Consider the following 25,112-nt stretch of genomic DNA (forward strand, 5'->3'; position numbering starts at 1 on the left):
GGGGAGGAAGGCCATTTTAAACAGTGACTTAGCTTGGAAAGCTGGTGCTTTTGAGAAGGAGCGCAGGCTTGATTCCGCAATGCAAAAGCACACAGAAGCAATGTTTTTCTGCCAGGATTTATCCAAATTTTCCCAACACACCAAGGAAGTCTGCTCTGCAAGCAAGACATCACTTATGCATGGTGCTAAGAAGCACGGGCTGCGGGTGCAGGCGAGGCGTCGCATGACCCCACCGCCCCACCAGGGCAAATGGCCCTCTGAGAGCGCTGCGCCTCCCTGCCTGCGGTTCCCGGAAGGTCCCACTCGTCCAGCGGCTGTGCCCGGAGGAGGCCGGCGGCCAGGCCTCGGGTTGCAAAGCGGGGCCGGGAGTGACCTCTGCTTCTCTCTCCTGCCAGTGCCGCCCAAGGAGCCCGTCCTGATGTGCCGGTCCAACAACTACCCCAACGGGTTCTACTGCAGCTGGCACCTGCCCAGCCCGACCTACATCCCCGACACCTTCAACATCACCGTGATGTAAGTGGGGCCGGCGGGGGGGGGCGGGGGGGGCGCGGGCTCAGCCTCACATGCTGCTGCTCCTCCTCCGGGTGGAGCAGGCCGCTGCAAGCCCCCCGGGAGCCCTCTGGGGAGCCCGCCCCGAAGCGGGCGCAGAACCAGCGCCTGGCCTTCACGAGCCCTGGGGCAGGAGCTCCAGAACACGTGGCCCTGCGGCTCTCGCAGCCTGTCCACCCCGGTGCGGGCGAACGCGGGGCGGCCGGGCACAGACACAGGCCCCTGGGAGCCCCCGCCGGCGCCTCTGGCCCCCTGCTGGCAGGGGCACCCCGGTACCCGGCAGAGCAGGGCCGCTGCGAGGAGGAGGGTTGGGTCCTGCACCGTCACTCATTTGCTGGAGGGGGCGTTCGCGCGTGTCGCTCGCCGGGTAACCTCCGGCTTCTGCAACCCGCCTTCTGCGGGAACTTGCCCTTGCCTGCTTCCAGACAGTCCGTCCAAGCCACTGAGCTCGCCTCCGTTCCGTCGCCACGTGGCTCAGATCAGGGTCAGCAGCCGGTCAAAGCAGGATCAGGTGCGCCCCGCCAAGGGGGGCTGGCGGGCCAGTGGGACGGGTGGGCAGCTGGACGGGCAAGGCGAGGAGCCCCGGCCAGGCCGGTGCGCGGAGCCTGAGCCGCCCCCCAGAGATCTCCTCTAAATCGAGGCGCAGGCGCGCGAGGCCCGGGGAGAGCCTCGTATCGGCGCCCGCCAGCAGGGCCGGATCTGTGGCGGAGAGATCCCCGTCAGGCGGCCCTGAACGCACAGCCCTGTGGTGACCCCACGTCCGCCTGGGGCAGGAGGGAGCCGCCCACTGAGTCTGAAGGGCCGCGGCAGCGGCGGGGCAAAGGGTCCTCCAGGAATCCGTCCCGCCCCCTTCGGAAGCCCTCCGGGTGGAGGGCCACCCCACACCTCCCGGGAGTGACTCCTGCGCCGTGCAGAAGGCCCTCCGCTGATCAGCCCCACAGCCGGCTCCATGGGGCGACCCATTGCTTCTAGCGGGAGAAAAGCGCCCCCCCCCCGCCCTGGTCACCTTGCCAGGCGTAATTGGCACACCTCTGCCCTGCCACCCTTTTTCCAAATGAAGTGCCGCAAGCAGTGCAGCCCATCCTCCCAGCCCCCGATCATCGTAGCCCCCCGTGCCCCCTCCCCAGCTCCACAGCATCCCTTTCCAGGGGAGCGGCCAGGCCACGGGGCGCATGGGGCAGGCTGCTCTGGCCCCTCTCACGAGAATGGCGGGGGCTGCGCCTGGGGCCCTGCGCACAGCGGATGCGCCCCCTGGGCCGTGGCCTCTCCCCAGCGGGGGCCACTGGCCCTTGCACACACTTAATCGCCAGGGGAGGGCGGGGGGGTGCAAGGGCGAGTCCTCGCGGCCCGGTGCCGGAGGAAGGAGCCAGCCAAAGGGGAAGAGGAGCCATAAAGCAGCGCCTCAAGCCCGTGCAGGTGACATCGGGAAGAGCGTCCTCCCTGTCAGAGCATTGCGGCAGTGGAGGTGGGGGCCAGACTCTCAGGCTTCGTGTCATGCCATCCGTCGAGCAAGTGCGTAACCGGCGCTCTGGTCCCTGCCCCAGAGGCAGCCCGTCTCCTGGACCCTAATGATTGTGAAAAGAAGGCTTTGGCCTGTCGTCCATTAGAGCCTCCCAGCAAGGGGCCCGCTGTGCCCGGCCGGCCAGACTCGCCTCTCGCCCACGGTGCAGAGACCGCAGAGCTCCGACCTGCTCGGCATTCGGTGGCCGGCGGCGCAGGCGTTCGGAGCTGTGTGGGCAGACCGGGCGGGCAGCGCTGCGCCTGCTCCGGGTGTCCCACTGGGCTGGGAGCGCAGTCCTCCGGGTCTGTGGGAATCGTTCCCCGGCTGAGAAGGCACCCGGGGTGTGCCGCTGCTTGAGCGGAGGGCGGGAAGCGGAAGACGGCAGCGTTCTCAGTCCCCGCGGACACGCCAGAGGGTGAGGGGGCGCTCCCAAAGGCGTCTCGGCCTGGGGGGCTTTCCCCATGTGGGATGGAGCAGAGCCCCAGCGTCCTACGGCGGGATGCTTTGTGCTGCAACGATTGCGAGGGAAACGCAGGTGGACCACAGGGGCGGATCCGGTGGCGCTTTGTGCAGGGGGGGCGACGCAGGACACTGTGAGGTGCTTGGGACGTCATTTGGCAGAAGCGCTTCTTCACCCACCGTCCTCTTAAAACTGCCCTATCGTTTCACCTTCTCAGCCACAGGAAAGTACCTGGGGAAGCCCGGAGAGGCCTGCCAGGTCCGGCTTGGCGTCAGATCCGGGGGACCTGTCCCTTCCGCAGCCTCTCCCCATGGAGGCCGGCAGATCTCCGTCCGGAGGGGCGGGCAGGCAGGCAGGCAGGGGCACAAGGCAGGCCGCTCATCTCCGCCCAGTTTCGGCCTTCGAAGAGGCCCCCCGCCTCTGAGCCGAGCCGGCCAGTACGTCTCTCCCAGGGCCAAGCGGCAGGGCTGCCTGTGCCGGCGCAGAAATGACGGGCCCGGCTGGATCTGATGCAGAACCGCCCTGCTCGCTTTTCCATCACAAAGCTCTCCTCCGGGGTCAGCTTTCTTCACCATCCAGCCTTCGCAAGCGTGTGGATCAGCCTGGCCTTGAAACGACCTTGCACGCAACGCGCTTTTCTCGTTCCTTCACCCCAGCCCTTCCCAGTCTTCTGCCAGGGTCTTGGCTGCCCTCTCCCTTTGAATTGATAACTGAGCTGAGATATGCAAGCCCTTTCACCGGGTCAGTGCCATGCGCTGCTTCTGCAGCCATGAGGACTGTTGTCTTCCTCATGCTCAGCTCTAATCCTGCTGGGGCGCGTTCCTCTTTCACTTTCCTCAGGAGTCGTTTCAAGCCCTTGCCGCGTTCCGCCAGCAAGATGCCTCCGTCGGCCTCTCCTAAATTCTGGGTGTGTCTTCCGCCAATTTGCACTCCTTCCTCCGGCCCTGATCCAACGGTCCTTCTGTGTCTTGCATACAGACTGAACAGGCAGGGAGTGCGAATGCCCCCTTGTCCAATGCCGTTGCTTCCGGACCCCCTTCCTTCCTCCGTGGCCTGTCCTGACGGAAGCTCCTTGGCCGCCCTGCAGGTCACGCCTCAGGACAATCAAAGGCTGAGGCCCCCCTTTCTTTCAGGGCCCCCCATGGCCAAAGGCTTTGCTGCAGTCTATAAAGCAAGGACCGATTTTCTGCTGACATTCCTTGCGGCAATCCACTTAGCAACGTATATTTGCAAAATGCTCTCGAGTGCCACTTCCCCTTCGGAATCCCCCTGAACACCTGGCATTCCTCCCTCCCTACGGGGCAGAATGCTTCGGTGCCGCGCCTTGACCCCAAATCGCCCAGCCACCCCTCCAGTGCCAGGCCGCTGGCCGTCTCTGCCAGGCGATTGTCCTTCCTTGCGTGCCCTCCCCACCCGGCCTTTTCCGGGGGGGGGGCGCTCCGAGGGCAGAGGGGCAGGGCAGGACGCGTGCTGCCCGGTGGGTGGCCGGCCCAGGTGTGGCGCTGACGGTGCCGCTCGAGCCGTGGCCGCCTCCTTGGCCAGGGCCTCCTGCAGAGCCCCGGGCCTTAATTCCAGGGGGCGATGCCCTCCGTTCCAGCCCCCCCCCCCCACTCCCAGGCAGAAGGTTTCAGAAAAGGGGTGAGAAAGCCAAATATCTCGAAGCATTCTGAGAAGGAGAAAGAGGCAGAGAGATGTTGAAGAAGCAGGAACGAGAAAAGCGGGGCAGCTTAGGGCCGCCATGGGGCCCATGCCCCAGAGCAGATGCTTGGGCTCGCCTCCCCCGCGGCCTTTCCTGCTGCTGCGGCAGAGCCCCCCCCCCCCCCCCCCCAAGAGGCCCCCCCTCCCCACGCTAACCACGTAGGTGCGCCAAGGGCCGGAGCACAGGGTGGCGGGGAAGGCCTGCCCGCTGCCTCGCGCCCTCTGCCACGCCTCGGCCTCTTCTGCTGCAGGGCTTGATACCCCGAGGCCAGGCCTGCCTGCCCCACATGCCCAAGGCCCCGCTGGCTGCAGTCGGGGGGCTGCCTGGCTCACTCAGTGAGCAGCTTCCCAGCAGAGACGCTCGAGGGCCCCATGAACTGGCCAGCATTACAGCCGCCTTTCCCCCGAGAAGCGGGGCAGCGCCACTGCGCTCCGTTTCCCGTTGACGTGGCCCCTGGGGCCCCCCAAAGCCAACCCGGAGCTGCCTGGCCGTGGGAGCGCGGACCCAGCCCCCTTCCAGCCCTCCCTCTCGCCCCTCCGGCGCCGCAGCGGCCCAGGATCGGTTTCACCCCGTTCGCTCCGGGGGGCTCTGCAGGGGCGAGCGGCCCGCAGCTAGGCGGGTGGCGCGTCTCGCATGGAATTGGTGGGTGGTGCCTGTGGGAAAGGCTGCAACCGGCCCCACACGCGTGGGGGAACGTGGGCAGGCGAGCGATGCCCGTGCCGTGGCACCGCTGAGCCGGTAGAGCGATAGGAGCTCTCCATGGTGTTGAACGGCAGCCCAAAGTGGGTGCACCGCCACGAAGTGCCTGGATCGCTCCTGTGTGGCTCAGAGTAAAAGCTGCACTAGCTAAGCAGCGCCCTGGCACAAAAGCCGCCGGTCGGCCCTGGGAGGCTCGGGGGAAGGCCTTCCTCTGCTCACCCAGTGGCCCAAGGGCACATCACCCACAGTGGGAGCTGCTTAGGGTTTGGGGTTCTGCCAGGTCGGGGCTCCTGAAATGTTAAGGGCTAGGTAACAGGCAGAAATGAGCAGGTAAAGTTGGGAATGCTTCTCCTGTTGAATTCCTGCCACATACTTGTCAAAGACACATCATTTTACCTGCAGAAGACCTGCTCCTACCAAACAGCAGCCCTCCAGTTGTTATTCTCATCCCATCATTATGATTTTTTTTGCCTTAAGCAGCGTCTCGAGACTAAAATTTTTAAAAAACGAACAGAATCTGAAATTAGAATCGTAATTCAGTCATTGCTCCTAAGCATGCTCTAAACATCCCTTCCTGGCGGCTGCTGCTTGCTTCTGAGTCGCCGTGCTTGGGAAGGCGGCATCCTTCGAACCATGGCGTTGTTTCCGCGTGCGGAGGCTTGATGGGCAAGACGCGGCCTGCGCCCCCCCCCCCAGAGGCCTTGGGGCGCTCCGGTCCCTGTGGGAGCGCCTTTCTCGGCCTCGGCAGCCCGGCACCCTCCGGGGGGGGGGCGATCCCGAACCCTCAGCGGGGGTCTCTGGGCGCTTACGAGAGCCGGGCCTCTGCTGCGTCAGAGAGCTGCAGTCCCACGGGAGTTTGGGGGGCACGAGCAGGGGCAGGCCACCTCGAGCCCAGCACGCCAGAGGCGCACCGGGGACCGCCCAGCTCACCTCCTCCGCTCTCCTCCCTGCAGGCACGACTCCAAGGAGATCACGTGCGAGAAGGAGGCGGCCCCCAAGAACCGGTGCTACATCCGGTACCTCCACCTCTTCTCGTCCAAGAAGTACAAGGTGACGCTGACGGTGGCGAACGCGCTCGGCAGCAACTCCACCACCATCTCCTTCGACGAGTTCGCCATCGGTGAGCACGGCGGCACGCCGGCCTCTCTCGGGTCCCCGCTGCGGGGAGCCCCTCCCGGCTTGGCCCCGTGGCTCTGCCTGGGGCAGAGGGGCCGAGACGGCCGCGTGAGGGTTCAGGGGCTCTGAAATCCCCCAAGCGGCAGAGCGACTCGTGGGACGGGCGCTGCGTTCGTGGGGGAGCAGCCGGTGGCACAAGGACACCCCTCCAGGCAGCCCTCCCGGGACAGCCTCGCCTGCTCGCAGCCTGGCCTGACTTTTCCGCGGGAGCCGCTCGGACAGGAAGGAAGCAGGCCACGGGGCACTTTTCTGGGAGGAAGCTGTTTGCACGTGGAAGGCCAGGGTGCCCCCCGGGCCAGACCTGCACCCGCCTCTGCCTGCGCGTGGCAGGGACGTCGCTGGGGAGCCTCGCCAGGCGCACGCGGTCCGGAGGGGGCCCAGCGGCGTCTTGCTTTACGCCAGCCGCAGTATGAAGGGCGCTGAGCCTGAGAGGAAGTCTGGGGGACTCAGTGGGCTTCCTTCCAAGCAGGAGCAGGAGAAGCAGCCCTTTCTCAGGTTGCCAGGATTTTCTGGTAACCCCTCGGAAGCTGGCTCGGCTTGCGCTTGTTTTGACCTGTTTTGGGGTGCATTCAAGTGGGGAAAGCGTGCATGAGTGTTGTCCTGTCCTCAGGACCCGTCCGTGGGTCTTGCACACGGAAACTCGCTCCCGGCACATCGCTGCCTCTGGGCCGGCTCGCTTGGGGGACGCCGAGGCGGAAGCGCTGCGCTTGCTGCCCGCTTCTCGCCGAGGGAGCACTCTCGCGCTCGCAAGGCCACTTTGCAACCCCCGGAGCTGGCCGCTCCTCTTCCCCCTGGGGCTCCGGGAAAGTGGCCCACACACAGGGTCCAGGGCAGGAGTGGCGCTTGAACCCGGGTCTTCCTGAGCTCTGCCTGGAGCCCCAGGACCACGGAGAGCCCGTGCTGCACCCAGGGCTCGATGTACAGCTTACGGCCCGGGCAACCAGGCGCTCCTTTTGGCTAAGGAGGGTCGGTCCTTGCCGGGCGGCTGGGCTGTCCTGCCCCCTGTTGCCGCTTGCCTGGCCATGAGCCGGGCCTGCCCAAATATCCCCCCGCAGCACCACCCAGCCTCGAGCTGGGGGAAGATCCTCCAGCAGGTCTCCAGGACGGGGCAGCCTCCTCCAGCGACGCTCCCTCCCCGGGAGGTTCGGTGCGAAATTCCCTTTCTCGCCAGCAGGATGGGGGGGAGCCCTAATCAAGTGAAAACAGGGGGCGCGCCTTTGATCTCCTCTGCCGCAGCTGCACACCGCCGGCGGTCAGCTGCCAGCTGCGCGGAGTCGTGCCACATTGCCAAGCTCAACTGCTGGGGGAGCCTGCTCGCTCCTGAGGCGCCGGCCTCTTCCCGCAGCTGCCGGAGAGCCGAGCCCCACTGGCCTCCCATCCCGGCGAAGCCCCTCGCCCAGGGATGCCTTCCTCATGGGCAGAGCGGGTTCCGGAGGGTGGAACCCGGTGAGATAGCGAGCCAAGTGCCACTTGCGCCCTGCCCGGAGCGCATGGACAGCGACCTCTCAGAGCGGCTGCGCAACAGTCCTCGGATTCGGAAGCAGAAAACCAAAAAGCCGAGAAGAAGGTGCTTGCGCGATGAACTTCAGGCCTGTGCTGAGCCCGGTCGTTGCGCGAGGCACGGTGCTTAGTGAAGTGAGCAAGGGCAGTGCAGGGTCCCCTCTGCCGAGGAAGCCCCTTCCTTGCCCCACGAGCAACAGGGACCAGGCTGAGCCCACGGAGCGTGGCTGGAGCGGAGGCCGTGCGCAGAAGGCCTGCACTGCAGTGCCCGTGGCTTTCAAAAGGAGGCCTGGTATTCTGAGGGCTTTAACAGATCTTCTGCCTTCCGTCTTCCTCTGCTTTATGGCTCCTTTTCAAAGCACGGCTGCAGGATTTACAAGAGGCCAATTAGACATAACAGAGCGAGGCAGGTTTTGAAAGATGAATCCACACGCGCCTTCCCCAGCCAGCGAGGCACCAGCGGCGGGGCACCCGATTTCCTCACCCCTCCTTTCCATCCTTGTGACAGTCCTGCAGGGCAGGCTGAGAGGAAGCGGCTGGGCCAAGTTCCCCCCGGAGAGGCTCCTGGCTTAGTGGGGTTCGGACCTGGGGCACCCCAGTGTGTCCAGCAAGGAGCTGCCCTCCAGGCCAGCTCACCGTCCTCAGCCGGCCAGGGCGCCGAATCCTGGGACTGCAGAGGCCGGGGGGGCAGTGCTGTTCCATGCTGGACGGGCAGCGTGCCTGCCCTTGACTCGGCCCCCTTGGGGAGCCCGGCCCAGAGCGCGTGACTGTTCCTTGCCAAACAGCTTGAGGCCCCTGGGGACCGGGCGAGCGTGCCCAGAAGCACCCGCGAAGGCCAGCTGTGGGGCTCGTGCAGGAGCCCACCTGGTGGCGTGTGGGACGCGCCGGAGCCGGGCAGCCTCGCCGAGCGGTGTGGCTGGATCCTGCGTGGCTTTTTAGCAGCTCTGATGGATAACGCAGCCTTGACAGATGGTGTTTGCATTCTCGATGCAAACGAGGAAAAACAACACACGCAACGTGAGGGGGAGAGGGAGGGCGCGAGCACTTCATCCCGAGCTCTTCTAATGGGCGCCTTGGGCAAATTATGGAAAGCGAGCACACAGCATTAAAAATGCAACATCCTGGCAGTGCTAATTATTCTGCCTATCGAAAGCCGTGTGGGGCAGACGACGCTCCTGATGCAACATGTGATGTGCAGATGAGGCGCCCGGGTGCGCCGAGGGGGGCACGTCTGGGGCGGTCTGGGGCTCTGTCGCTCTCCGTGTGGCCAGCCTCTGGGGAGCTGGTGCCCGGGAGGGGAAGAGCTGCGCTGCCCGGCAGCTGGGAAGGGGCGAGCACGGCGGCTGCCTGCGGGGGCACCGCCGACTGCCCCGGGGCCTGGCCACCCGGCGCACCTGGGAGACGGGCAGTGCTGCTTGACCAGCTCAACCCACGCCCCGGGGGGGGGGGAGCGGGTCCTCAGTCTGGCACCAGGAAGGAAAATGCTGCCGGCGGTGCTCCGCCTGTGGAAGGTCTGGCGCCCCACGGAGGAAGGCAACCCCGGGCCAGGCGGACCAAGGCATTGCTCCAGGGCGCCCCCAGGCGGGGCTGCTCTGTGCCATCAGCTGCCTTGTTCAAAAAAGGACCAGGGGGTCCAGAGAGGGCCTCCCTTTCAGTGGCTCCCCTCCTGCCTCTTTGTGCGGTCGCCTCTGACTTTTTCCTTAGCAGGAGAACAACCTGAAGGGCTCGCTGCGCAAAGCGTTGGGGCCATGGTGCCGAAAGGTCTCGCTCGGTGCTCTCAGCCTCCCTGCTCCAGGCCGCCGGTCTCCTCTCTGGCCGTTCGGCGCTGTCTTCCGCCTCGGGCGAAGCACCTGGGCCAGTGGCGAGGGCTTTCTGGCCACTTCATGGCCTGTGGGGTGCCTCTTTCTGTGATGGCGGTGCAGCATCTTTCTTCTGATAAGCGACGACGAAGCCACCCAGCGCCAACAGCTGTGTCGCCAAACGTGGCTGCGGAGAAATAAGAGGCGGCCACGGGTGAGCTTGGGAGAGAGCTGGCGCTTGCTCAGATGCCATTCTTCAAAAAGCACAAAAGGCACAAGCCCACAAGATAGCCAGAACGAAACGTTACGGGGACTGAGGTTTGCTTATTTGGAAGGAAAACCAAATGTGAGCAGGTGGGCATCGCATAAAGTTTCCTGGAAGAAGGCATGGCTGGATGGAAGCCCAGTGATGTGTCGTTTCCTAGAATTTAGATCACCATGAATTGACTAGCGAATCCGTGAAAAGTACCAGGGACTGCTCAGATGGGCAGGGCGGACATCTGGCAGCTTGGGAAGGCCACCTGGCCCACTGGGACACCGTCGCGGAAAGTCATGCTAGCTCCTTCCCGTCTTCCGCCCCTCCCCAACCCCCCGTGATGCCTCAACCTCCCCTCGGAGTGCTCCTCGCCCGGCGCTGGACCGAGTTCGACCCGACAGGCGCAGTGAGACGGGAGCAGCTGGGGAGAGCACGTCCAGCCACACTGGGGTCGCCATGCTCCAGGCCACCCCAGTCCGGTTTGTCCAGGTGCATCAGAGCAGCCAGGTGCTGCACAAGGGGTGGAGTCCAGATGCCTTTCCTGGTCCCAGGCTGGGCTCTTCCTCTGCACCAGCTCTTCCCTCTGGCAAGGCACCAAGGCCACTGGCCTGCTCCCGCTTCTCTGCTCTGAATGGCACATGGCATTCCTCGCAGCACATGCGGATCCTCGCAGGGGTCTCGCTGCTTGAGGTCGGCATCAGTATCCCTGGTTGCACTGCGCTCCAACCAGCCTCGGTAGCCCTAGGTACACGCCCTGAATTTTAGAAGCTCCCTTTGGTTGCGGATTTGGGATTTTTAAAAGAACGCCGGATGCCACATGCCCCATGAGACACGGAGCGCAGTGCCGGAAGTCGCCCCTGGGACGCCGCGTGGTTGTGTCAGACTGGGAAGCTTCCCTCCCTTCCCCGCAACAGGCAAAGTGACGAATTCCAGCGGGACCGTCGTGCTGGTCCTTCGCCGCGTATTTGGAAAAGAATCCGTGGCACCTGGAGGACGAATCCGCACGTTCATTCTGGCATGAGCCTCCGAGCACACTGCCCTCTTCGTCAGAGCCATCTAATGAAGTGGACGGAGCTTGCAAAAGCTTACGCTGGAATAAATCTGCTTCGCTTGCACAGTAACAGAGGGTCTCCGGCGGGTGGATGCAAGATCTGGTGGCAAACGGCATGGGGCGGGGTAGAGGTCCCTGGGGAAAAGGCCGGGAGACCCTTGCCCATGCCGAGCACAGCCGGGTGGGGCCAGCGAGGCGGCCCATTTCCCAGGCAGGAGGGCAGCACGCAAGACGCAGCCGGGGTGGCCCAAGGGCCAGTAGCCCCCCCCCCCCGGCCCAGCTGCCGCAGGTTTTGCCGCTCACTCCCCCGCAGGTCGGAAGTCAGCCCGGGTGGGTGCAGCCGGCCCCGGGGCCCCGGCAACGCTCCCACCCTGCCCACACTTCCTGCTTCCGGGGCAGGTTCTGTTCCTAAGAACCCTTCCATTCTTGGGCCGAGCCAAAACGGTTCGGCCTCATTCATCATGCCAGACTGAGGCGTTTTGCTGCCCTTCAGAAATGTGAGCCGTCTAGAGACGTTGGCGGGGCCAGCAGCCCCACAAACAGGCCCGACCGATTCCGCTCCTCAAACCAGCCCAGTGCCGGGTCAGGAAACGGGGCACCCCTCTCCTGCACTTCCATCCATTGATTTCCTCTCTCTTGCCCAGCAGCCAAAGCTCCCTGCGCAGCCGGCATCAACCGTACAACTAGGAGGGAGCATAGAAATGGCCCCACACCAGGGTTTGGGAAGCGTTTAAGGCCGCAGTGGCCAGGCAGAGGCTTCTGGGAAGCCAGGTGGCCAGCCGAGGACGGGGCCTTCTCCCGCCGTGGCTCCCCCACCGCCTGTCCCAGCGGCTGCCTTCGGCCATCGGCGGGCTTCTCCTCCACGGACACTTCTCTTTCCCTGTCCGTTGCCACGTCTCCTGGAGGCCAGCGCTCGCCTCCTGACCGCAGCTCCCCTAGGTCAGCTTGGCCCACTGGGGAGACGTGGCCTCCGTGGGCCTGTTGCCGGAAGACCTCGCAGAAGGCCTCCTCGGCGAGCTCCTTCCTGCCGGCGGCCCCCAGGTGGGCACGTGGACCTGGAGAAGCTTCTGGCTACCCTCGGGGTCACCTCACCGCTCTGTTCGGGAGCCGGCAAGGCACCTGCGGGCCCCAGAGCTGGAGCTGCACACGGCGATGCCTGACCCAGCCCCCCCTTCCACCCGGCCGTGTCTCCACAACACACGTGCCCGCGTCTCGCTTCGTGCTGCCGCTTGCGCACGCGTTGAAAGCAACAGCTAACCACCCGTCTCGTGCGCTGCGGAACACGCCGTGCGCGGGTGGCCGAGGCGTCCCGAAGGCGTCCTTGCTGGCCGAGCTGCTGCCAGTCCCAGCAGGAAGACTTGTCCTACCTGGTGGGACCACCCCCCCCCCCAGTGGACACCCTGCATGGAAGTAGATAAGGAGGGTTCACAGGCGGTGGAGAAACGGGAAGACTCCCTCCCTCCCTCCCTCCATGCCCCAGAAACCGGCGGAACTGATGGAGTCTGGGGGGGAGTGAGGGACGCTCTTTTTCATATGGCTCGGTTAATGGGCAGCGTCCGCTGCAGCGAGACGGCTGGCTGGCACCGGACGGGGCAAAGCCAGCACGAACGGCTGCTCTGCCCCTCTGTGGACAAATGCCCCACAGCACTGGAGACCAGCTGCCCAGAGGCCGGTGGTGTGGGGCTTACGGAGGCCTCTGGAGGGCCGCGGCTGCAAGCAGAGCTGGGGGCTCGGTAGACCGGTGGCCTGACCCCGCAGAGCTCTCCTTGGGCCCTCGAGGCCCGTCGCTCGTCCTCCGCCTCGTCCGGCCGGCCTCGCCCGCCCATCCGTATGCAGCCAGCCTCCCCACATCTGCTCCCGACAGCCCCCGGCCCAGTTCCCTCGCACGATCCGAGCGCTTCGCCATGGTTACGTTGCTGCAGCTTGACACAACTGGAACTGGAGGGACACCAGGGGAGGAGGAGTTGGCCGGCGAGCGCCTTGCGAAACACCTGCGGAGCAAGCGGCTGCAGAGCTGGAGGCAGTGGGCCCTTCCCCAGCACAGGGCTTCCTGCCGAGCCGGCCCGGCCCGGCCCTTCTCCACCCCGGGGCTGCAACAGCCTCTGACTCGGAGCCGAGCATGGGAAACATCGAGGCCCATTCTGCACACTCCTCTGGACGCCAAAGCCTGCGAAGCCCACAGAGCCACTGCTGGATTTATGGCTTTCCTGATGTGCTCGGACTCCAAGGCCCTTTTTGTGGAAGCCGCAGCCCCCCCCCCTCGCCAGGCCTGGACTCAAAAATAGGGGGGGGTGCACAGCCAGCTGGAGTCTGCACAGCTGCCCGCCCTGTGCGGCCGCGAACGGAGGAAACGAGCCCCGCCACAGGCGCCTCCTGCCCCCCTCTCTGCGCCAGGCAGAGCGCTCCGGCCGCAGGGGCACCCTTGGGCGAGTCGCCCTCCGGCACGCGAGGTCCGGCCGGGGAGCTGTGTGGGCGGCCGGGAGGACGGGGCCGGTGGCCAGTGCCCGGCTGCTCTTGCCGGAGGCCCAAGCACCCACCGTGGCTCCGGAGGACGGAAGGTCCGTGGGTCGGGGAGGGACGGGAGCAGGTGAAGGCGAAGGCTTCTCCAGCGCTCGCCACGTGTGGAAAGAGTGCGGCTGCTGCTGATGCGGGAGACCGATGGCTCCGCACTCCCTTGCATTCTTGGAATGCGCCGCCCGCAGCTGCACGCGGCAAGCCAGCGCATGCTTCCGGCCTCGCTTGCATCCCCCTGGCGGTGACACGGAGCAGTGCTGGGGCCAGGGGCTCTCGCTGCCCCAGCCGTCCGGGCCTGCCCGCGGCATCCTCTGTGGCGCAGCTCCCCTAGGGGAGAGGACCGTCCTGGCCGGGCCCGGGCTGCGCTCCAGCTGGAAGGCCGAGGGGGGAGGCGCCCGGACCGCTCCTTCCTTCCCAGCCACACACTGGACCGGTCCTCAGCTTCCAGAGAAACATGTGGGCTGCAGCATGGGGCGCTGCAAGGGCCCCCCCAGCTGCAGGCACAAGCCCCGGGAAGCGCGGGGAAGAGGTCGCCGTGCTTGCTGGCGGGGGTCCCCAGGATCTTGTACTGGTGAGCCCTGGCTGCCGCTCCGGACTGAAACCGGGGTGCGTGTCATTGAGGCTCCCTGAGCCCTCAGCCTTCACTTCCCACGTTCTGGGAGGGAGGGTCCAGTCTTGCAAGCGAGCCGCGCGGCGCGTGCTTTCGCATGGTGGGACGGGGGCCTGCACCAGCTGCGCCCAGCCCTACGGTCCCGCTGCCGTTCCGTGTTTCTGTGATCGCGGGTGTGGGGCCTGGATTCCTGTTCTCGTGTGGAGACTTGTATGCCCCTTGTTGGCCGGAACGCTCTCCCTGAGCTCTCCCTGAACCATGAGATAAAGGGCAGAATAAGCATCGGCAAGAGAGGCGAGCACAGCTCAGGTTCTGCTCAGCGCCTCTCGCCCAGCACTGCTGAAGGGGGCTGGCAGCCGTGGCCCCCCAGGGCCCGTTTCCCAGCCCCCTCCAGGGACACCGCTGGGGACTCCAGCAAAGGCCCCTGCTTCCTTCCTTCCTTCCGATCGATTGCTTCATGTTCCCATCTCTTCTTTTCCACCTGCAGAGCTAAGCAGACGCAATCAATTGATTAACTCGTCTCATTAGTTGCAGCTCCTGCAAGTTATTGACCAGGGCTTCTTAACTGGGGCAGAGCTGCTAGGTGAGAAGGAGGCCAGGTTTTTCCAGCTAGCCAGCCAGCCAGCCAGGCAGAGGGCTGGGTGGGGGCTCGGCTGACAAGGGGGCCTCAGTCGGTCCGGCACATGCTCCAGGAAGAGCGCGCGCCAGGCCATCCGCACGGGACGCCTGGACTCCCCCTGGCAAGGGCCGGGAGCATCCGCCTCCCCAAGGCTGCCCCATGCGCAGGGCCTGTGGGCTCGCAGAGGCCGCTTCGGGGCGCCTCCTCCCCTGGCCCTCGGCGGCAGCCGGCCGTTCCTGAGCCGGCCACGCTGAGAGCGGCCTCCAGCCAGCCAGCCAGGCGGGCAGGCGAGCTGCGCCCCGGCTGCTCGGGAACGCAGTCCCATCGGCCCAGCCGCACGGCCGGTGGCCCAGGATCACAGGGGCTGCAGTCCGGCACGTTGCCGGCAGCCACGGCCTGCTCGCTCCCGCCTCGCTCACCCAGCCGCCTGGCCCCCGCCTGCTTCTGGGCACTTCCTCAGCCCTGGCCCAGCCAGCTCTCCCGCCCCCACATGCCCACCAGGGCTTGGCGCCCGGGCTGCACCCCGTGGTTGCTGGTTCCCGGGGCAGATGGAGCCAAGGGCCGCCGTCCTTGGTGGGGTCGGCAGAGGGGGCGATGGCGACTGGCCCCCACCCGGGAGGGGCCTCTGGGCAGCCGCCTCTTGGCCCCTGCCTGCCGCAGGCGCCTGGAAGCTCTGCTCAGCCCAGCTTGCCTTTTCCCCGAGAACTGCCGGCGATTGCAGACTCGGAGCGCAGGGCCCCCTCAGCCTGGGGGCGGCAGGGAGTCGCACATGTTGGCCCTGCATGGGTTGCGCTCTGGCCCCTCGCACTGGGTGCGGCTGGACGACGGGGGAGGCCTGGGGAGGCAGCGCTCGACCCCGACGGGGGCCTGGCCTCAGCCGCCTGCCGCGCAGCCTCCGTGCGTCCCACCTGCTCGCGTTGCTGCTCGGAGGCCAGCGCCTGCCCGCCTGCGGAGAGAAGGGCTGGGCACCCTGTTCCCCCGACGGCTGTCTGGGAGCATCCAATCTCCTCTCCGAAGTGTGGCCTGGGGGGGGGGGGGCGGTCTCCCAAGTGGGAGGCTCTCTCGCGGGGCGGCTCCGGGCTGCCTTCCTCGCCGGTGGGCAAGCAGGGGCACGAATCCTCCCGCAGTCCCGGGGCTGTTTGCCTCCCTCTGCCCAGCCGGTTGCTGTGCCGGCTCCTGCTTGCCGGCTCGGGGCCAGGGAGGGCAGACACCTGCAGGGCCCCCCCTGCGCCCGAGGGCCGCCTTCCCACCCGCGCACCCCGGGCATGCTGGGCACTGCTTGGGACAGGCTCCCTGGCCGGGCCTCAGTCCGTTGCCTCTGGAGGACTCCTGCTTGGGGCGCTGCCCTCGGACCCAGGGAGGGGCAAGCCGGCGCCGCGGGGGGGGCACCCCAGTTCTCGGCCCCTCCGCTGGCTGCCTGCTCCTGCGTGGGGGTGCCGTTGCGCCAGGTGCTGGGGGACGTGCGCCAGTGTCTTCCACAGCCCAACGCAAGGCTGGTGGAGTCTGCGGGGGAGAGCGGTGCCCCCAGGCAAACGGGGCACCAACGAGGGGTGAGCGCACCCCTGGCCACAGACGCTGCTCGCTCTCGCGCGCATGCCTGCAGCTTGGAGTGGGGCGCTCGCTCGCACGAGCTCACAGGGGGCCTGGTGGGCCCCCTCCCCGCCAGCAGGGGCTGCCAAGACTCCCCGGCTGGTGCCGGGGCACGGCGGGGGGACCCTGGGGCTGGGCCACTGCCGGGGAGCGGGGCCTGCAAGCGGCCGCGCCTGCGTGGAAGCGCCTTGCTCACCACGCCCTTCTCCTTCCCTCGCATCCTGTTTCGCTGAACAGTAAAGCCGGACCCTCCGGAGAACGTGGTGGCCAAGCCCATCTCCAGCAACGCCCGGAGACTGCTGGTGACGTGGCAGTACCCGTCCTCGTGGCCCGACCCGGACTCCTTCCCCCTCAAGTTCTTCCTGAGGTACCGGCCACTCATCATTGACCAGTGGCAGCACGTGAGTCGCAGCCTCGGGCGCTCGTGCGGCGCGGGGAGAGGGACCGCGTGGGGGCGAGCCGGCTCCCCGGGCGAGGCTGCCCCGGCATTGGCAGGCCCTGCCCGGCGCTGGGCAAGGAGTTCCTCGGGCATTTCCTGCATGCACGGCTCCCGGGTGGAAGGCGGGGGGGAGATGGCAGCAGAACCGTGGCTGGGAAAGGGGAAAGCAGCGTCCCAAGACGCTAGCAATGGGTCGGCCCAGAAACGCCCTAAATGCATAAATGAACAAGCCTCCCAGTGAGGTGGCAAGATGGGTGACTGTGCAGGATCCGTGCGCCCCTCTGGGCCGTGGGAGGCTCTCCACGCACAGAACCCGCCAGAAGCAGCACCCCACCTCTGCTCCCCGAGGGGAGACGGCAAGATGCCACCAGAACCGACGGGAGGTGCCAGGAGCAGCCGCTGCGTCCCCTCCGTTGGCGTGCGTGTGCGCCAAGCCCAAGCCGGGCTGGCCGCCGTCCCTTCCTCTGCTGCGAGGGACCCCAACGATCCTGCCGGGGTGCCGGCCGCAGCCCCTTCCCAGGCTCCAGGGCCCAAGGGTGCTCCATGGCTCGCGGGTGGGCCAGGAGCGCCGTGGGTGTCGGGCCGGATCCCGAGCAGGGGGCCGAAGGGAGGGAGGGTCTCCTCGGCCGCCGTCTCCCTTCCAGAGCGCCACCCAAGGGAGCCCCAACGCCCAGCCGCACCCCGTACTCCCCTGTCCCCGTTGGACCCCCGTTTGGCTGCCTGCCCTGGCACGTGTCCCTCTCCACAGCCTAACACTGGGGCCATTTTCGGCGCATATGCGCAACATAAAACTTGCCTAGATGTAAAAGGTATTTAAAGTATAAATGTCACAGCATTTATGCGCTCTCTGGTGCGATGGATTATGAGCGGGAGATAAACTATCTCCTGTCATAACACCCTGTCCTGTCAGGGCACGGAAATTGCTTTGCTGTTATCGTATTTCTGCCTGATTGTCGCTTTCTCTGGGGAGCGGGCCGCGGGTGGCGCTCGGCAGCGCCCAGGAACGAGGGGCGGGCAGGGGGCACTTGGGGCGGGGGCTGTGGGGCCGACGCGAAAGGCCGGGGGGGCGGCTGCGGATCCGTTCCCCGACGGGCTTGTGGGGCCGCCACCGTGCGGAAGGGGCTCCCTGCTTGCCACTCGATCGCTCTGCTCGCCTTCATGGAAGTCAGTGGGGGAACGCACACCCCATGCACGCGCGCATTGGAAGACTGTGGCCCAGAGCGGCTGGAGAGGGAGGGGCTGAGGGGGGCAATGCATCCTGTTGAACACCTATTTGATATATTCATGCATTTATTCAAAATGCTTCCTTTATTAAATTTCTGTCCTACGCATCACCTAGAGTTCTCTGGGCAGTTCTCTAACAAAGCGGAAAATGATATGGCAGAGAAACTTAGCTAAATCCAGGTAAAAGAAGACCTTGTAAGTTTCAATCAAAGTAAAACCAGAAGTAAATGCCAGGATGAAAGCCAGCTGCAGTGCAGAGCTCCAAAAGCGCCTGAGTGCCGTTTTTAAGGGTGAAAGCCTGGAAACCCTGGGAGAGCGAAGGACCTGCCCCGGGTGCCAGGAGGGCCCGAGGCTGCCGGGGGGCTTTCCAGGAAGGGCCTCCCATGGCCGAGTGCCCCGATTGACAGGGGGACGGAGAGTCCACGCCTTAGGACTGGCCCGCTCATCCTATTTCATGGGGCCCCCGATAAGGAGGTGCAGCCCCAGAGCAGAGCACTGGCACACCGCCAGGCTTTTTCGGCTCCTGCAGCTCGGCTCGCTTGCTTGAGTTATCAAGGACTGGGTGTTATGCAGGAATCGTCTCCCCCGGCTTGCCAGTGGAGTCGGCTGGTGTGTGCAGGAGGCCGGTGGCTGATGGACCAGTGCTCCTGTCTAGGCTGTACGAGAGGAAGGAGAGACCTTTCGCTCTGAATGTGATGCCCAACTGGGCGAGCGAAGAATGCTGGCCGTCCGTTCATGGATTCTCCTTTTGCTTGGCAACCTGGACAAGCAGGAAGCCTGGATCCTGAAGCCATTGTGAAAAAGGGATTCGATCTGGAAGACTCAGACCAGGACAATTCACTGGGCGTCGTTTCTGATGTTCACCCCGTTCCCCTGGGACCACCTCCTGCCCTCCTCAGCAAGCGTCTCGGTCAGCCGGGCACCCTGGGAAGAATACATTATGCAAAGCAGCCCCCCCTTTTCTGCCTCCCTTTGCTGCCCAGAGCATGCCAGCCTGGCCCCCTCCCTGCTCGAGTGGCCGACTCTTCCGTGAGGAAGAGGAAGGCCGGAGTGGTGCCCAGTGGGGCAAGAAGGAGAGGCCTGGCCTGGGGGGGATTCCCGCGGGGCTCAGAGCGCAACTTGCGGAGGAGGAGGAGGAGGAGGAGGAGGAGGCGGCGGCGGCCGGGGCACCGGGTGCCACGGTCTGCAGGCGGAGGTCAGCAAGGGCTCCAGCAGGAGAGAGGCACCGGCAGCTGAGTCTGATTTAAATGGCAGGACTCTTCATATGGTCGCAATTTTTCACGTCTTGCAAAGCGTGTGTGAAGTAGAAATTGAGCAATTTGAGACCTTTCTTCCTCCCCCTTTTTGCATGTGTCTTAAATCAATACCTCGCTGCACCTTCTCTTCCCTGTGAGGTATGCGGGGCAGCTGTGGAAGGCCGTGTGTGGTGGCTGGCTGGGCCTGCCAGGACCTGCTCGCCTTCGGGCCGAGGTGGCGGTTGAGGGGTGCAGGTTCTGCGGCCGACCTCCTGGGGGCCCCAGGAGAACCGGAGCTGCCCCTTCCCGAGTCAGGCCGGTCGTGCGTCCGGCTCAGCAGCGCTGGCACGGACCGGCAGCAGCCCCCTCCCAGGTCTCAGTCGGCCATCTCGGACACCCTGGCCGGAGGCGCTGCTGCCAACCGCGCGGCCCGGGCCTCCCAGGGCCCTCAGCGCCTCCCCAGGGCGGCCCGCCGAGCCTCCTCCCCCATGGACTCTCCCTGAACCGCCCCACAGGCTCTCCTCTCCCCGCGTCGTCCTCACAAGAGCCCTGTGGGGCCGGTTCAGGCGCCGCATCGTGCCTGGGGGCTGAGCCCCCCCTCTCCAGTCCCCAGCAAAGCCGGCTCTCCCAGGCCTTCCCCCAGCAGCTTCCCCCTGCGCACGCCCCAGCAGACTGTGCTGCTTCCCACTCCGCTCCCAGCGCTGGCCTCTTCCGGGGGGCGGGGGTCCCACGCAGGGGTCCTGAGGACCCTCTCCCAGCAAGTGCCAGCCAGCACAACAGGGGGAGGTTGTGGCCCGGCAGCTGCTGGGGGCAAAGACTGGGACGGGGGGTGGGCACCTGGAAGGCCCTTGGCATTCATTCATTTCTTTGTACCATTTCTGTACCTCTAAGCATCTGAAAGATCCCCGCACATTTCCCATGCCAGCATTGAAATCGCAGCTGAGATCACATTTAAGCTCCCCCTTTCAAGCAATCCGATTACCACGGCTGCCGCACAGAGCGGCGCCGGAGTTGCCAAGTGGAGCCTCATGGCAAACGTAATGGTGAGCGCAAGAGATCCTGCATGAGCCGCATCTTCCGGAGGCTTTTGCAGGAAGCCAGTTTTCTGCCTCTGAACCACTGTGTGACGTGTCCTTCCACCGAATGGCTTCCAAGCCGCCCGCCCCATTTGCAGCGGAATTCCGGCCCGCCCGATCCATCCGCGCTCTGCTCAGCCAAGGGGATGCGGCCAGGCACTGCTCCGCAAGAGGCGGGGCAGGGGCAGGGCTGGGGGCCTTCGGGGCACTGCGGCGGGCCCCCCACGGCCATGTGGGCCTCGGCAGGAAGCCCTGGAATCGCCCTCCGAGGATGCGTGCTGCAGGGAGAGCACATCCTGCGAGCCGCGCAGAGCGGCCCCCCACCCTGGGGCCCTGCAGGCGGGACCGGCAGCCGTCCCTGCCGGCCCCACCCCCCCGGCCCCCGAGCTCCCCGCAAACAGGGTGGGAGGAGGGCGAGCGGCAGTCTGTACCGGCTCAGGGAGAAGAAGGGTGGAGAGAACCCAGAGGCGATGCTGCATGGGGATGATGGGAGTTGGAGTCCAACGCCAGACTGGAAAGGCTGGGCCGAGAACATCATGCAAACCACTGGCGAAAAAAGCCGCAGTGCCGAGAAGGGACTCGTGTGGCACCAGCGTTTCATTCCAAGCTCCCAAGGCCGGTAGCAGAACCGCTGTGTCCGTTTTTATTGCCCGTTTCATTGCCTGCTTGATCCCCAGAATGCACCGCCGAGTTCTCTCCACTCTCCTTCCAGTGTGTCCGTCCTGGGGGGGAGAGCATCTTGTCACTCCCCCTGCCCCGGCCCCCTCTCAGTCCCTCCCCAGAGGTCCTGCCCGCAGCCCTGTCAGTGGGCGGCAAGAGGCTGCTGAAGGCCTGGATCCGGCCGCTTTCTCAGGAGAAAGCTCAGCCCCACCGCGAACGGAAGTCAGAAGAGGAATTCCCCGAGCCCCCCAGTCCCCGCCTTGCAAAAATTTGTGACAGCAGAGCCATGTGGGGGGCCTTTCCCAGTCCAGCCAGCCCCGGTAGAGGGAGCAGCGCTGAGCAGGAGGCTTCAGCTGGCTTTCGTGCACTGCTGAGACAACAGCACCCTATGGCTCCATGAGGGGAGAGAGCCAGCGGGCAAAGCCACTGTGAGCTGGCCATGGTCCTGCCTCTGCTGCCCATTCCAGGAGGGCTTCTGCCTTGCTTCTCCTGCCGTGCCTGCTCCATTCAGCTGCCTGAATTCCACTCGCCCGTCGCAAACTGGCCTGCCTTGCCTTGGCTACCCCGTGTGGACTGGCCTCCCCCTTGCTGTCCGGTGCTCTCTGATTTCTGAGTTGCAAGGAACCTGGGGCTCCGGTTGGTCACTGCTGTCCCCGTGGTACAGCCCGTGGGGACTGAGGGCAGGGACTGAGACCCTCGTCCAGGAGAATTCGAGCAGGAAGTCAAACCCAGCCCCGGAAGTCCAGATCCCAGCCGTTGCGCCCGGCCCACGGGAGCGCTGGTGCAGGCCAGCCGGCTTTGCTTCCCCCTCTGGGGGCACAGCTCCTCGCAGGCCACATGGGCCTTTGTGCTCCTTTTCCCGCTGGCCGCTGCATGTCCCTCGCACGAGCCCTTTTGCCCCAGGGCCAGCCCAAGCGGCTGATGGAGCTGTGGGAACGCCGCAGTGCCAGCCCCGGGCCCAGGCGGGAAGGGCAGGATGTGCCGCCCTCAACCCAGGCACCAGTCCCGCCTCCGAGGACTGCACCCCAGTGGGGGGCGGGGCCAAGAGCTAGGGGGCGGGGCGAGATTTCAGGCGGCCAGCCCAATCTGCTTCAGAGCCTGCGGCCTTTCAGCGTGGGGGGAACCGGACAGTTGCCGGTGGGAGGAGAATGGGAAAGGGCCCTCCATCCTCACAGCCGGCCTCCTCCTCTAGCCTTGCTGAGAAAAGGGAGGCCAAGAGGCTGTTCGTAGCCAGGGAAATCCAGCTGAGCTCAGGACATGCATCCAGCTGGAGATCATGAGGACTAGCCTCTTTCGCAAGGGCAGAGTGGTTCCTTTCCCCTCATGGCTCACAGAGGGTTGTGCTGAAACACAGAAATCTGGCCCATTTGGGGGGCTTTGCTTCTGTTTTGTTGTGTCTGTTCTTGCCAGCTTCTGTTTGTAAGACCGACCTTGGGATAAGCACCATTTTCCACCTGCCAACAGAATTTTCTAAGCCCAGTGCCAGGAAAGCAGCATGGCTTTAACACAGTTAGCAGTATTTGTGCAAATAGAGTTAAGACACGTGATTTTGGGCTGTCATTTTGCACCAGAAAAAATCTGTTTTATTCAAAATAGCACCCAGAAATACACGCTTTGGTGCGATTTGGGCAAAACTGCTTGTTTGGGGGAGTGCTTTTGCCCCAGTCGACACGAGGCGCTGTTCCCTTGCAGATTTGCAAAAATCCCGCTGGCAGTTCGGAAACAAGCCCAAATTGCAGCTGTCTTGCAAGCACACAAAGGCTCGAACTGGCAAATCGGTGTCTGTGTGTGGGTGGCGGGCTGGGATCAGGACGGAGGGGGGGCCAGCTCAGGAAATCCAACAGATCCCCCCACAAGGACTCCTCACGCATCCTGCCCCACAGCTCCCCCCCCCCCCCCCCCGGCCCCCCGCCGCCTCCGGCCTGCCGCGTCCCGGTCCTTGCCGTCCTTGCTGGAGCCAGCAGTTCCGCACCCTTCGCCGCCTCCTCGGTGTCAGCGCGGCTCCCCCTTTCCTGCCTGCTTCCCTCCAGCACTCCGGGCCCTTCGAAGCCCCCTCCCCGCCACCGGGGACTTCCCTGGAGCTGTGCACGTCCCTCTGGGTCAGCGGAGCCGGCCGTCGTGCGCCCCGCACCACCCCGTGCCCGCCTGGGCTGCCGGCCTGCTGGCTGCCCCTTTACGCTGGCCACCCGCGAAGCCGCTGCCCTTCCCCACGGGTCAGGGTCTCTGTCTTGCTCCTTCCTTCCAAAGCACCGGGTCCCGATTTCACAGCACTCCCCATTCCGGGAGCCGCTCCCCTCGGCCGGCTCACTCGCAGCAGATTTCTCCTGCGGGGGCCCCTCTTCTTCCCGGCGGCATTTGGCCCTCCGTGTGCGCAGAAGCTGCTGGATGGACGCAAAGCTGCTGGTCGCTTTCCCCAAATACAGCACGTAAGCAGTGCAGCAGCCCCTTCAGACACACACACACACCCCTCCTTTCAGATATGCCAGACTGCCGCTCCCATCATCCCCAGCTGGAGATAATGGGAGTTGTAGTCCAACACCTGGGAAAAGGCTGCTGCCAGCATGCAGGCGAGAAGGCTCTCGAGAGCAAGAAAAGCCACATGAACCAGAAGAAACGTTACTTCCGAGCGCAAACCAAGGACCAGGGCGGTGTTTGGGGGAGGCCCGGCAGGCCTGCCCTCTTTCCCGTGGGCTTGTGCCCAGTCTCCCGCCTCCAAGGGGAGGTCCTGGCTGGGCACCTGGCCCTGCGCGGCCCGGCTTCGCGCCTGGGCATCCAGTGGCGCTTCCGCTCGTCTCACTTCCACTAACGAGCCCCATGAACAGTCAGGAGTGGCGAGGCGAGGAGAGGGTGAGGCGGCCCGTGGGGCAGAAGGCCGGGTGTGACGGCAGGCGTTCAAGAGCGGGGCCCCCGAGGCAGGCACCGGGGCAGTGGAGGCGCATCTGGTGGCCGGAGGGGCAGGAGGCGAGGCTATGCAGCCGCTCCCCACCTGGCGGGAGGCGTTGGCCGCGAGCGCCAAACCTGAGGGGGTGCTGGGGGGGCCTGGTCCGCTCTCCGGGGCTGGGCAGGCATCCGGGCGCCAAGGAGCCATGGGAGAGGGCTGGCGCATCCTGCTGTGGCCAGCCAGCCGCAGTCCACCTGGTTGGGCGGCTGCTGTGGCACCTGCCGGGCACACAGGCCCCCCTTCCGAAAGGGGATTGTCCTGCAGCGGGCGTCACGCGCAGTCCCACTTCCAGGGCATCGGATGGGGGGGCGAGTGGTCCCTGCAGCATCAGGGGCTCCTGCTGCTCCCCTTGGCGAGGCCTTCCTGCTCTGTCTCTTTAAACCCGGAACATTAAATATTTAGGGCATCTCTCTTTCCCTCCGGCTTTCAAGTTTGTAATTCAAGCCAGACTGGCCTCGTTCCTTCCTGCCGCTTCGCAGCCACGTCCTGGCTCTGGCCGGGCGCACCCCTAATGCGCACAGATGTGTCTTTAATGGATCCCCTCGGCTGGAACTGGATACATGCGCCTAATGGAGCGCTAATAGCCTGTTACTGGTTTCGCAGACCCCCATCGGTTAAGCGGCCCCTCCGCCCCCCGCCCGGGCATCCTGTGTCCTGCTCGCATGTGCAGCCAGGCAGGGGGGTGCCTCCTGGGAAGCGCACGCTCCTCGCCCCTCTCCTGCCGGGTGCCGGGGCACCGAACGCTGCCCAGGGTGGGGCGGCTTGCTTCTGCAGGGCTCCTGGCGGAAGGGGACGGGGAGGCTGAGTCAGGGTCGCTGGAAAGGGCCGCCCGGTTTCCAGGAGGCGTGTGGGGTTTACTTTTAGAAAAGGTGAGTAGGAAGGGTGCCTATTGGGCCAGAGGAAATTCTGGAAGATGCGGAAATGGGGAGCTGGAGACATTTTTCTCCTGCTCGTAACTCTAGCAGCCCGAGGGTCAGGCCGGTGAAGCCAAACGCAGCAAGATGCAGGGCAGAGAAGGAGGCCTTCCTCGTGCAGTGCAGGATTGTGCCGTGCTGGGGGTCCCACTTCCATGGGACCCGGCCATGGCCACAATCCGGCGGGTTTCAGATGCGGCCCATTCACGGGGGAGGCAGCGCTCTCTCCGCTGCCTGAGCCGCTGTGCCAGGGATCCCAGTGGCGGAGGGCAGGGGGCGAGGCCGCGATCGCACCGTGTCCAGCAGAGGGCTGCAAGAGAAACATGGAAACAAGGCGAGCCAGGAGGGGCCTCCCGGGCCATCTAGTCTGACCCCCGGCTCCAGCCGGCTCCGCTCACGACATGCCCACCATGTGCACGTCCAGCCTGTCCTTGAACACCCTCACCGGTGGTGGAAGCCCATTCCACACCCTCGGGGTCCCAACCGTCAGGAAGTGCTCCCTGGCACCTAAAGGGAACCTGGGTTCCTGAGCTTAGTCCGTTGGAGCGCGTCCTGCCTTCCTATGCAGGGGAGAGCAGATCTCTTGCTATCTCCATGTGA

At 65.5% G+C, this 25,112-nt stretch overlaps 1 protein-coding gene across 2 annotated transcripts in view; it reads left to right on the forward strand.

The window, feature by feature from the left end:
- The window catches only part of CNTFR (ciliary neurotrophic factor receptor), a 247,450-nt gene that overhangs the window by 206,116 nt on the left and 16,222 nt on the right, over positions 1-25,112 (forward strand). For both annotated transcript variants that reach the window (XM_044444044.1, XM_044444045.1), the window contains exons 4-6: positions 396-513; positions 5,862-6,028; positions 16,261-16,424. In XM_044444044.1, the coding sequence (XP_044299979.1) occupies positions 396-513; positions 5,862-6,028; positions 16,261-16,424 (449 nt within the window). The remainder of the gene's footprint in view (positions 1-395; positions 514-5,861; positions 6,029-16,260; positions 16,425-25,112) is intronic.

Source organism: Varanus komodoensis, unplaced genomic scaffold (assembly GCF_004798865.1).
Source record: "Varanus komodoensis strain SLA01 unplaced genomic scaffold, ASM479886v1 scaffold43, whole genome shotgun sequence".
Lineage (NCBI taxonomy): Eukaryota > Metazoa > Chordata > Lepidosauria > Squamata > Varanidae > Varanus > Varanus komodoensis.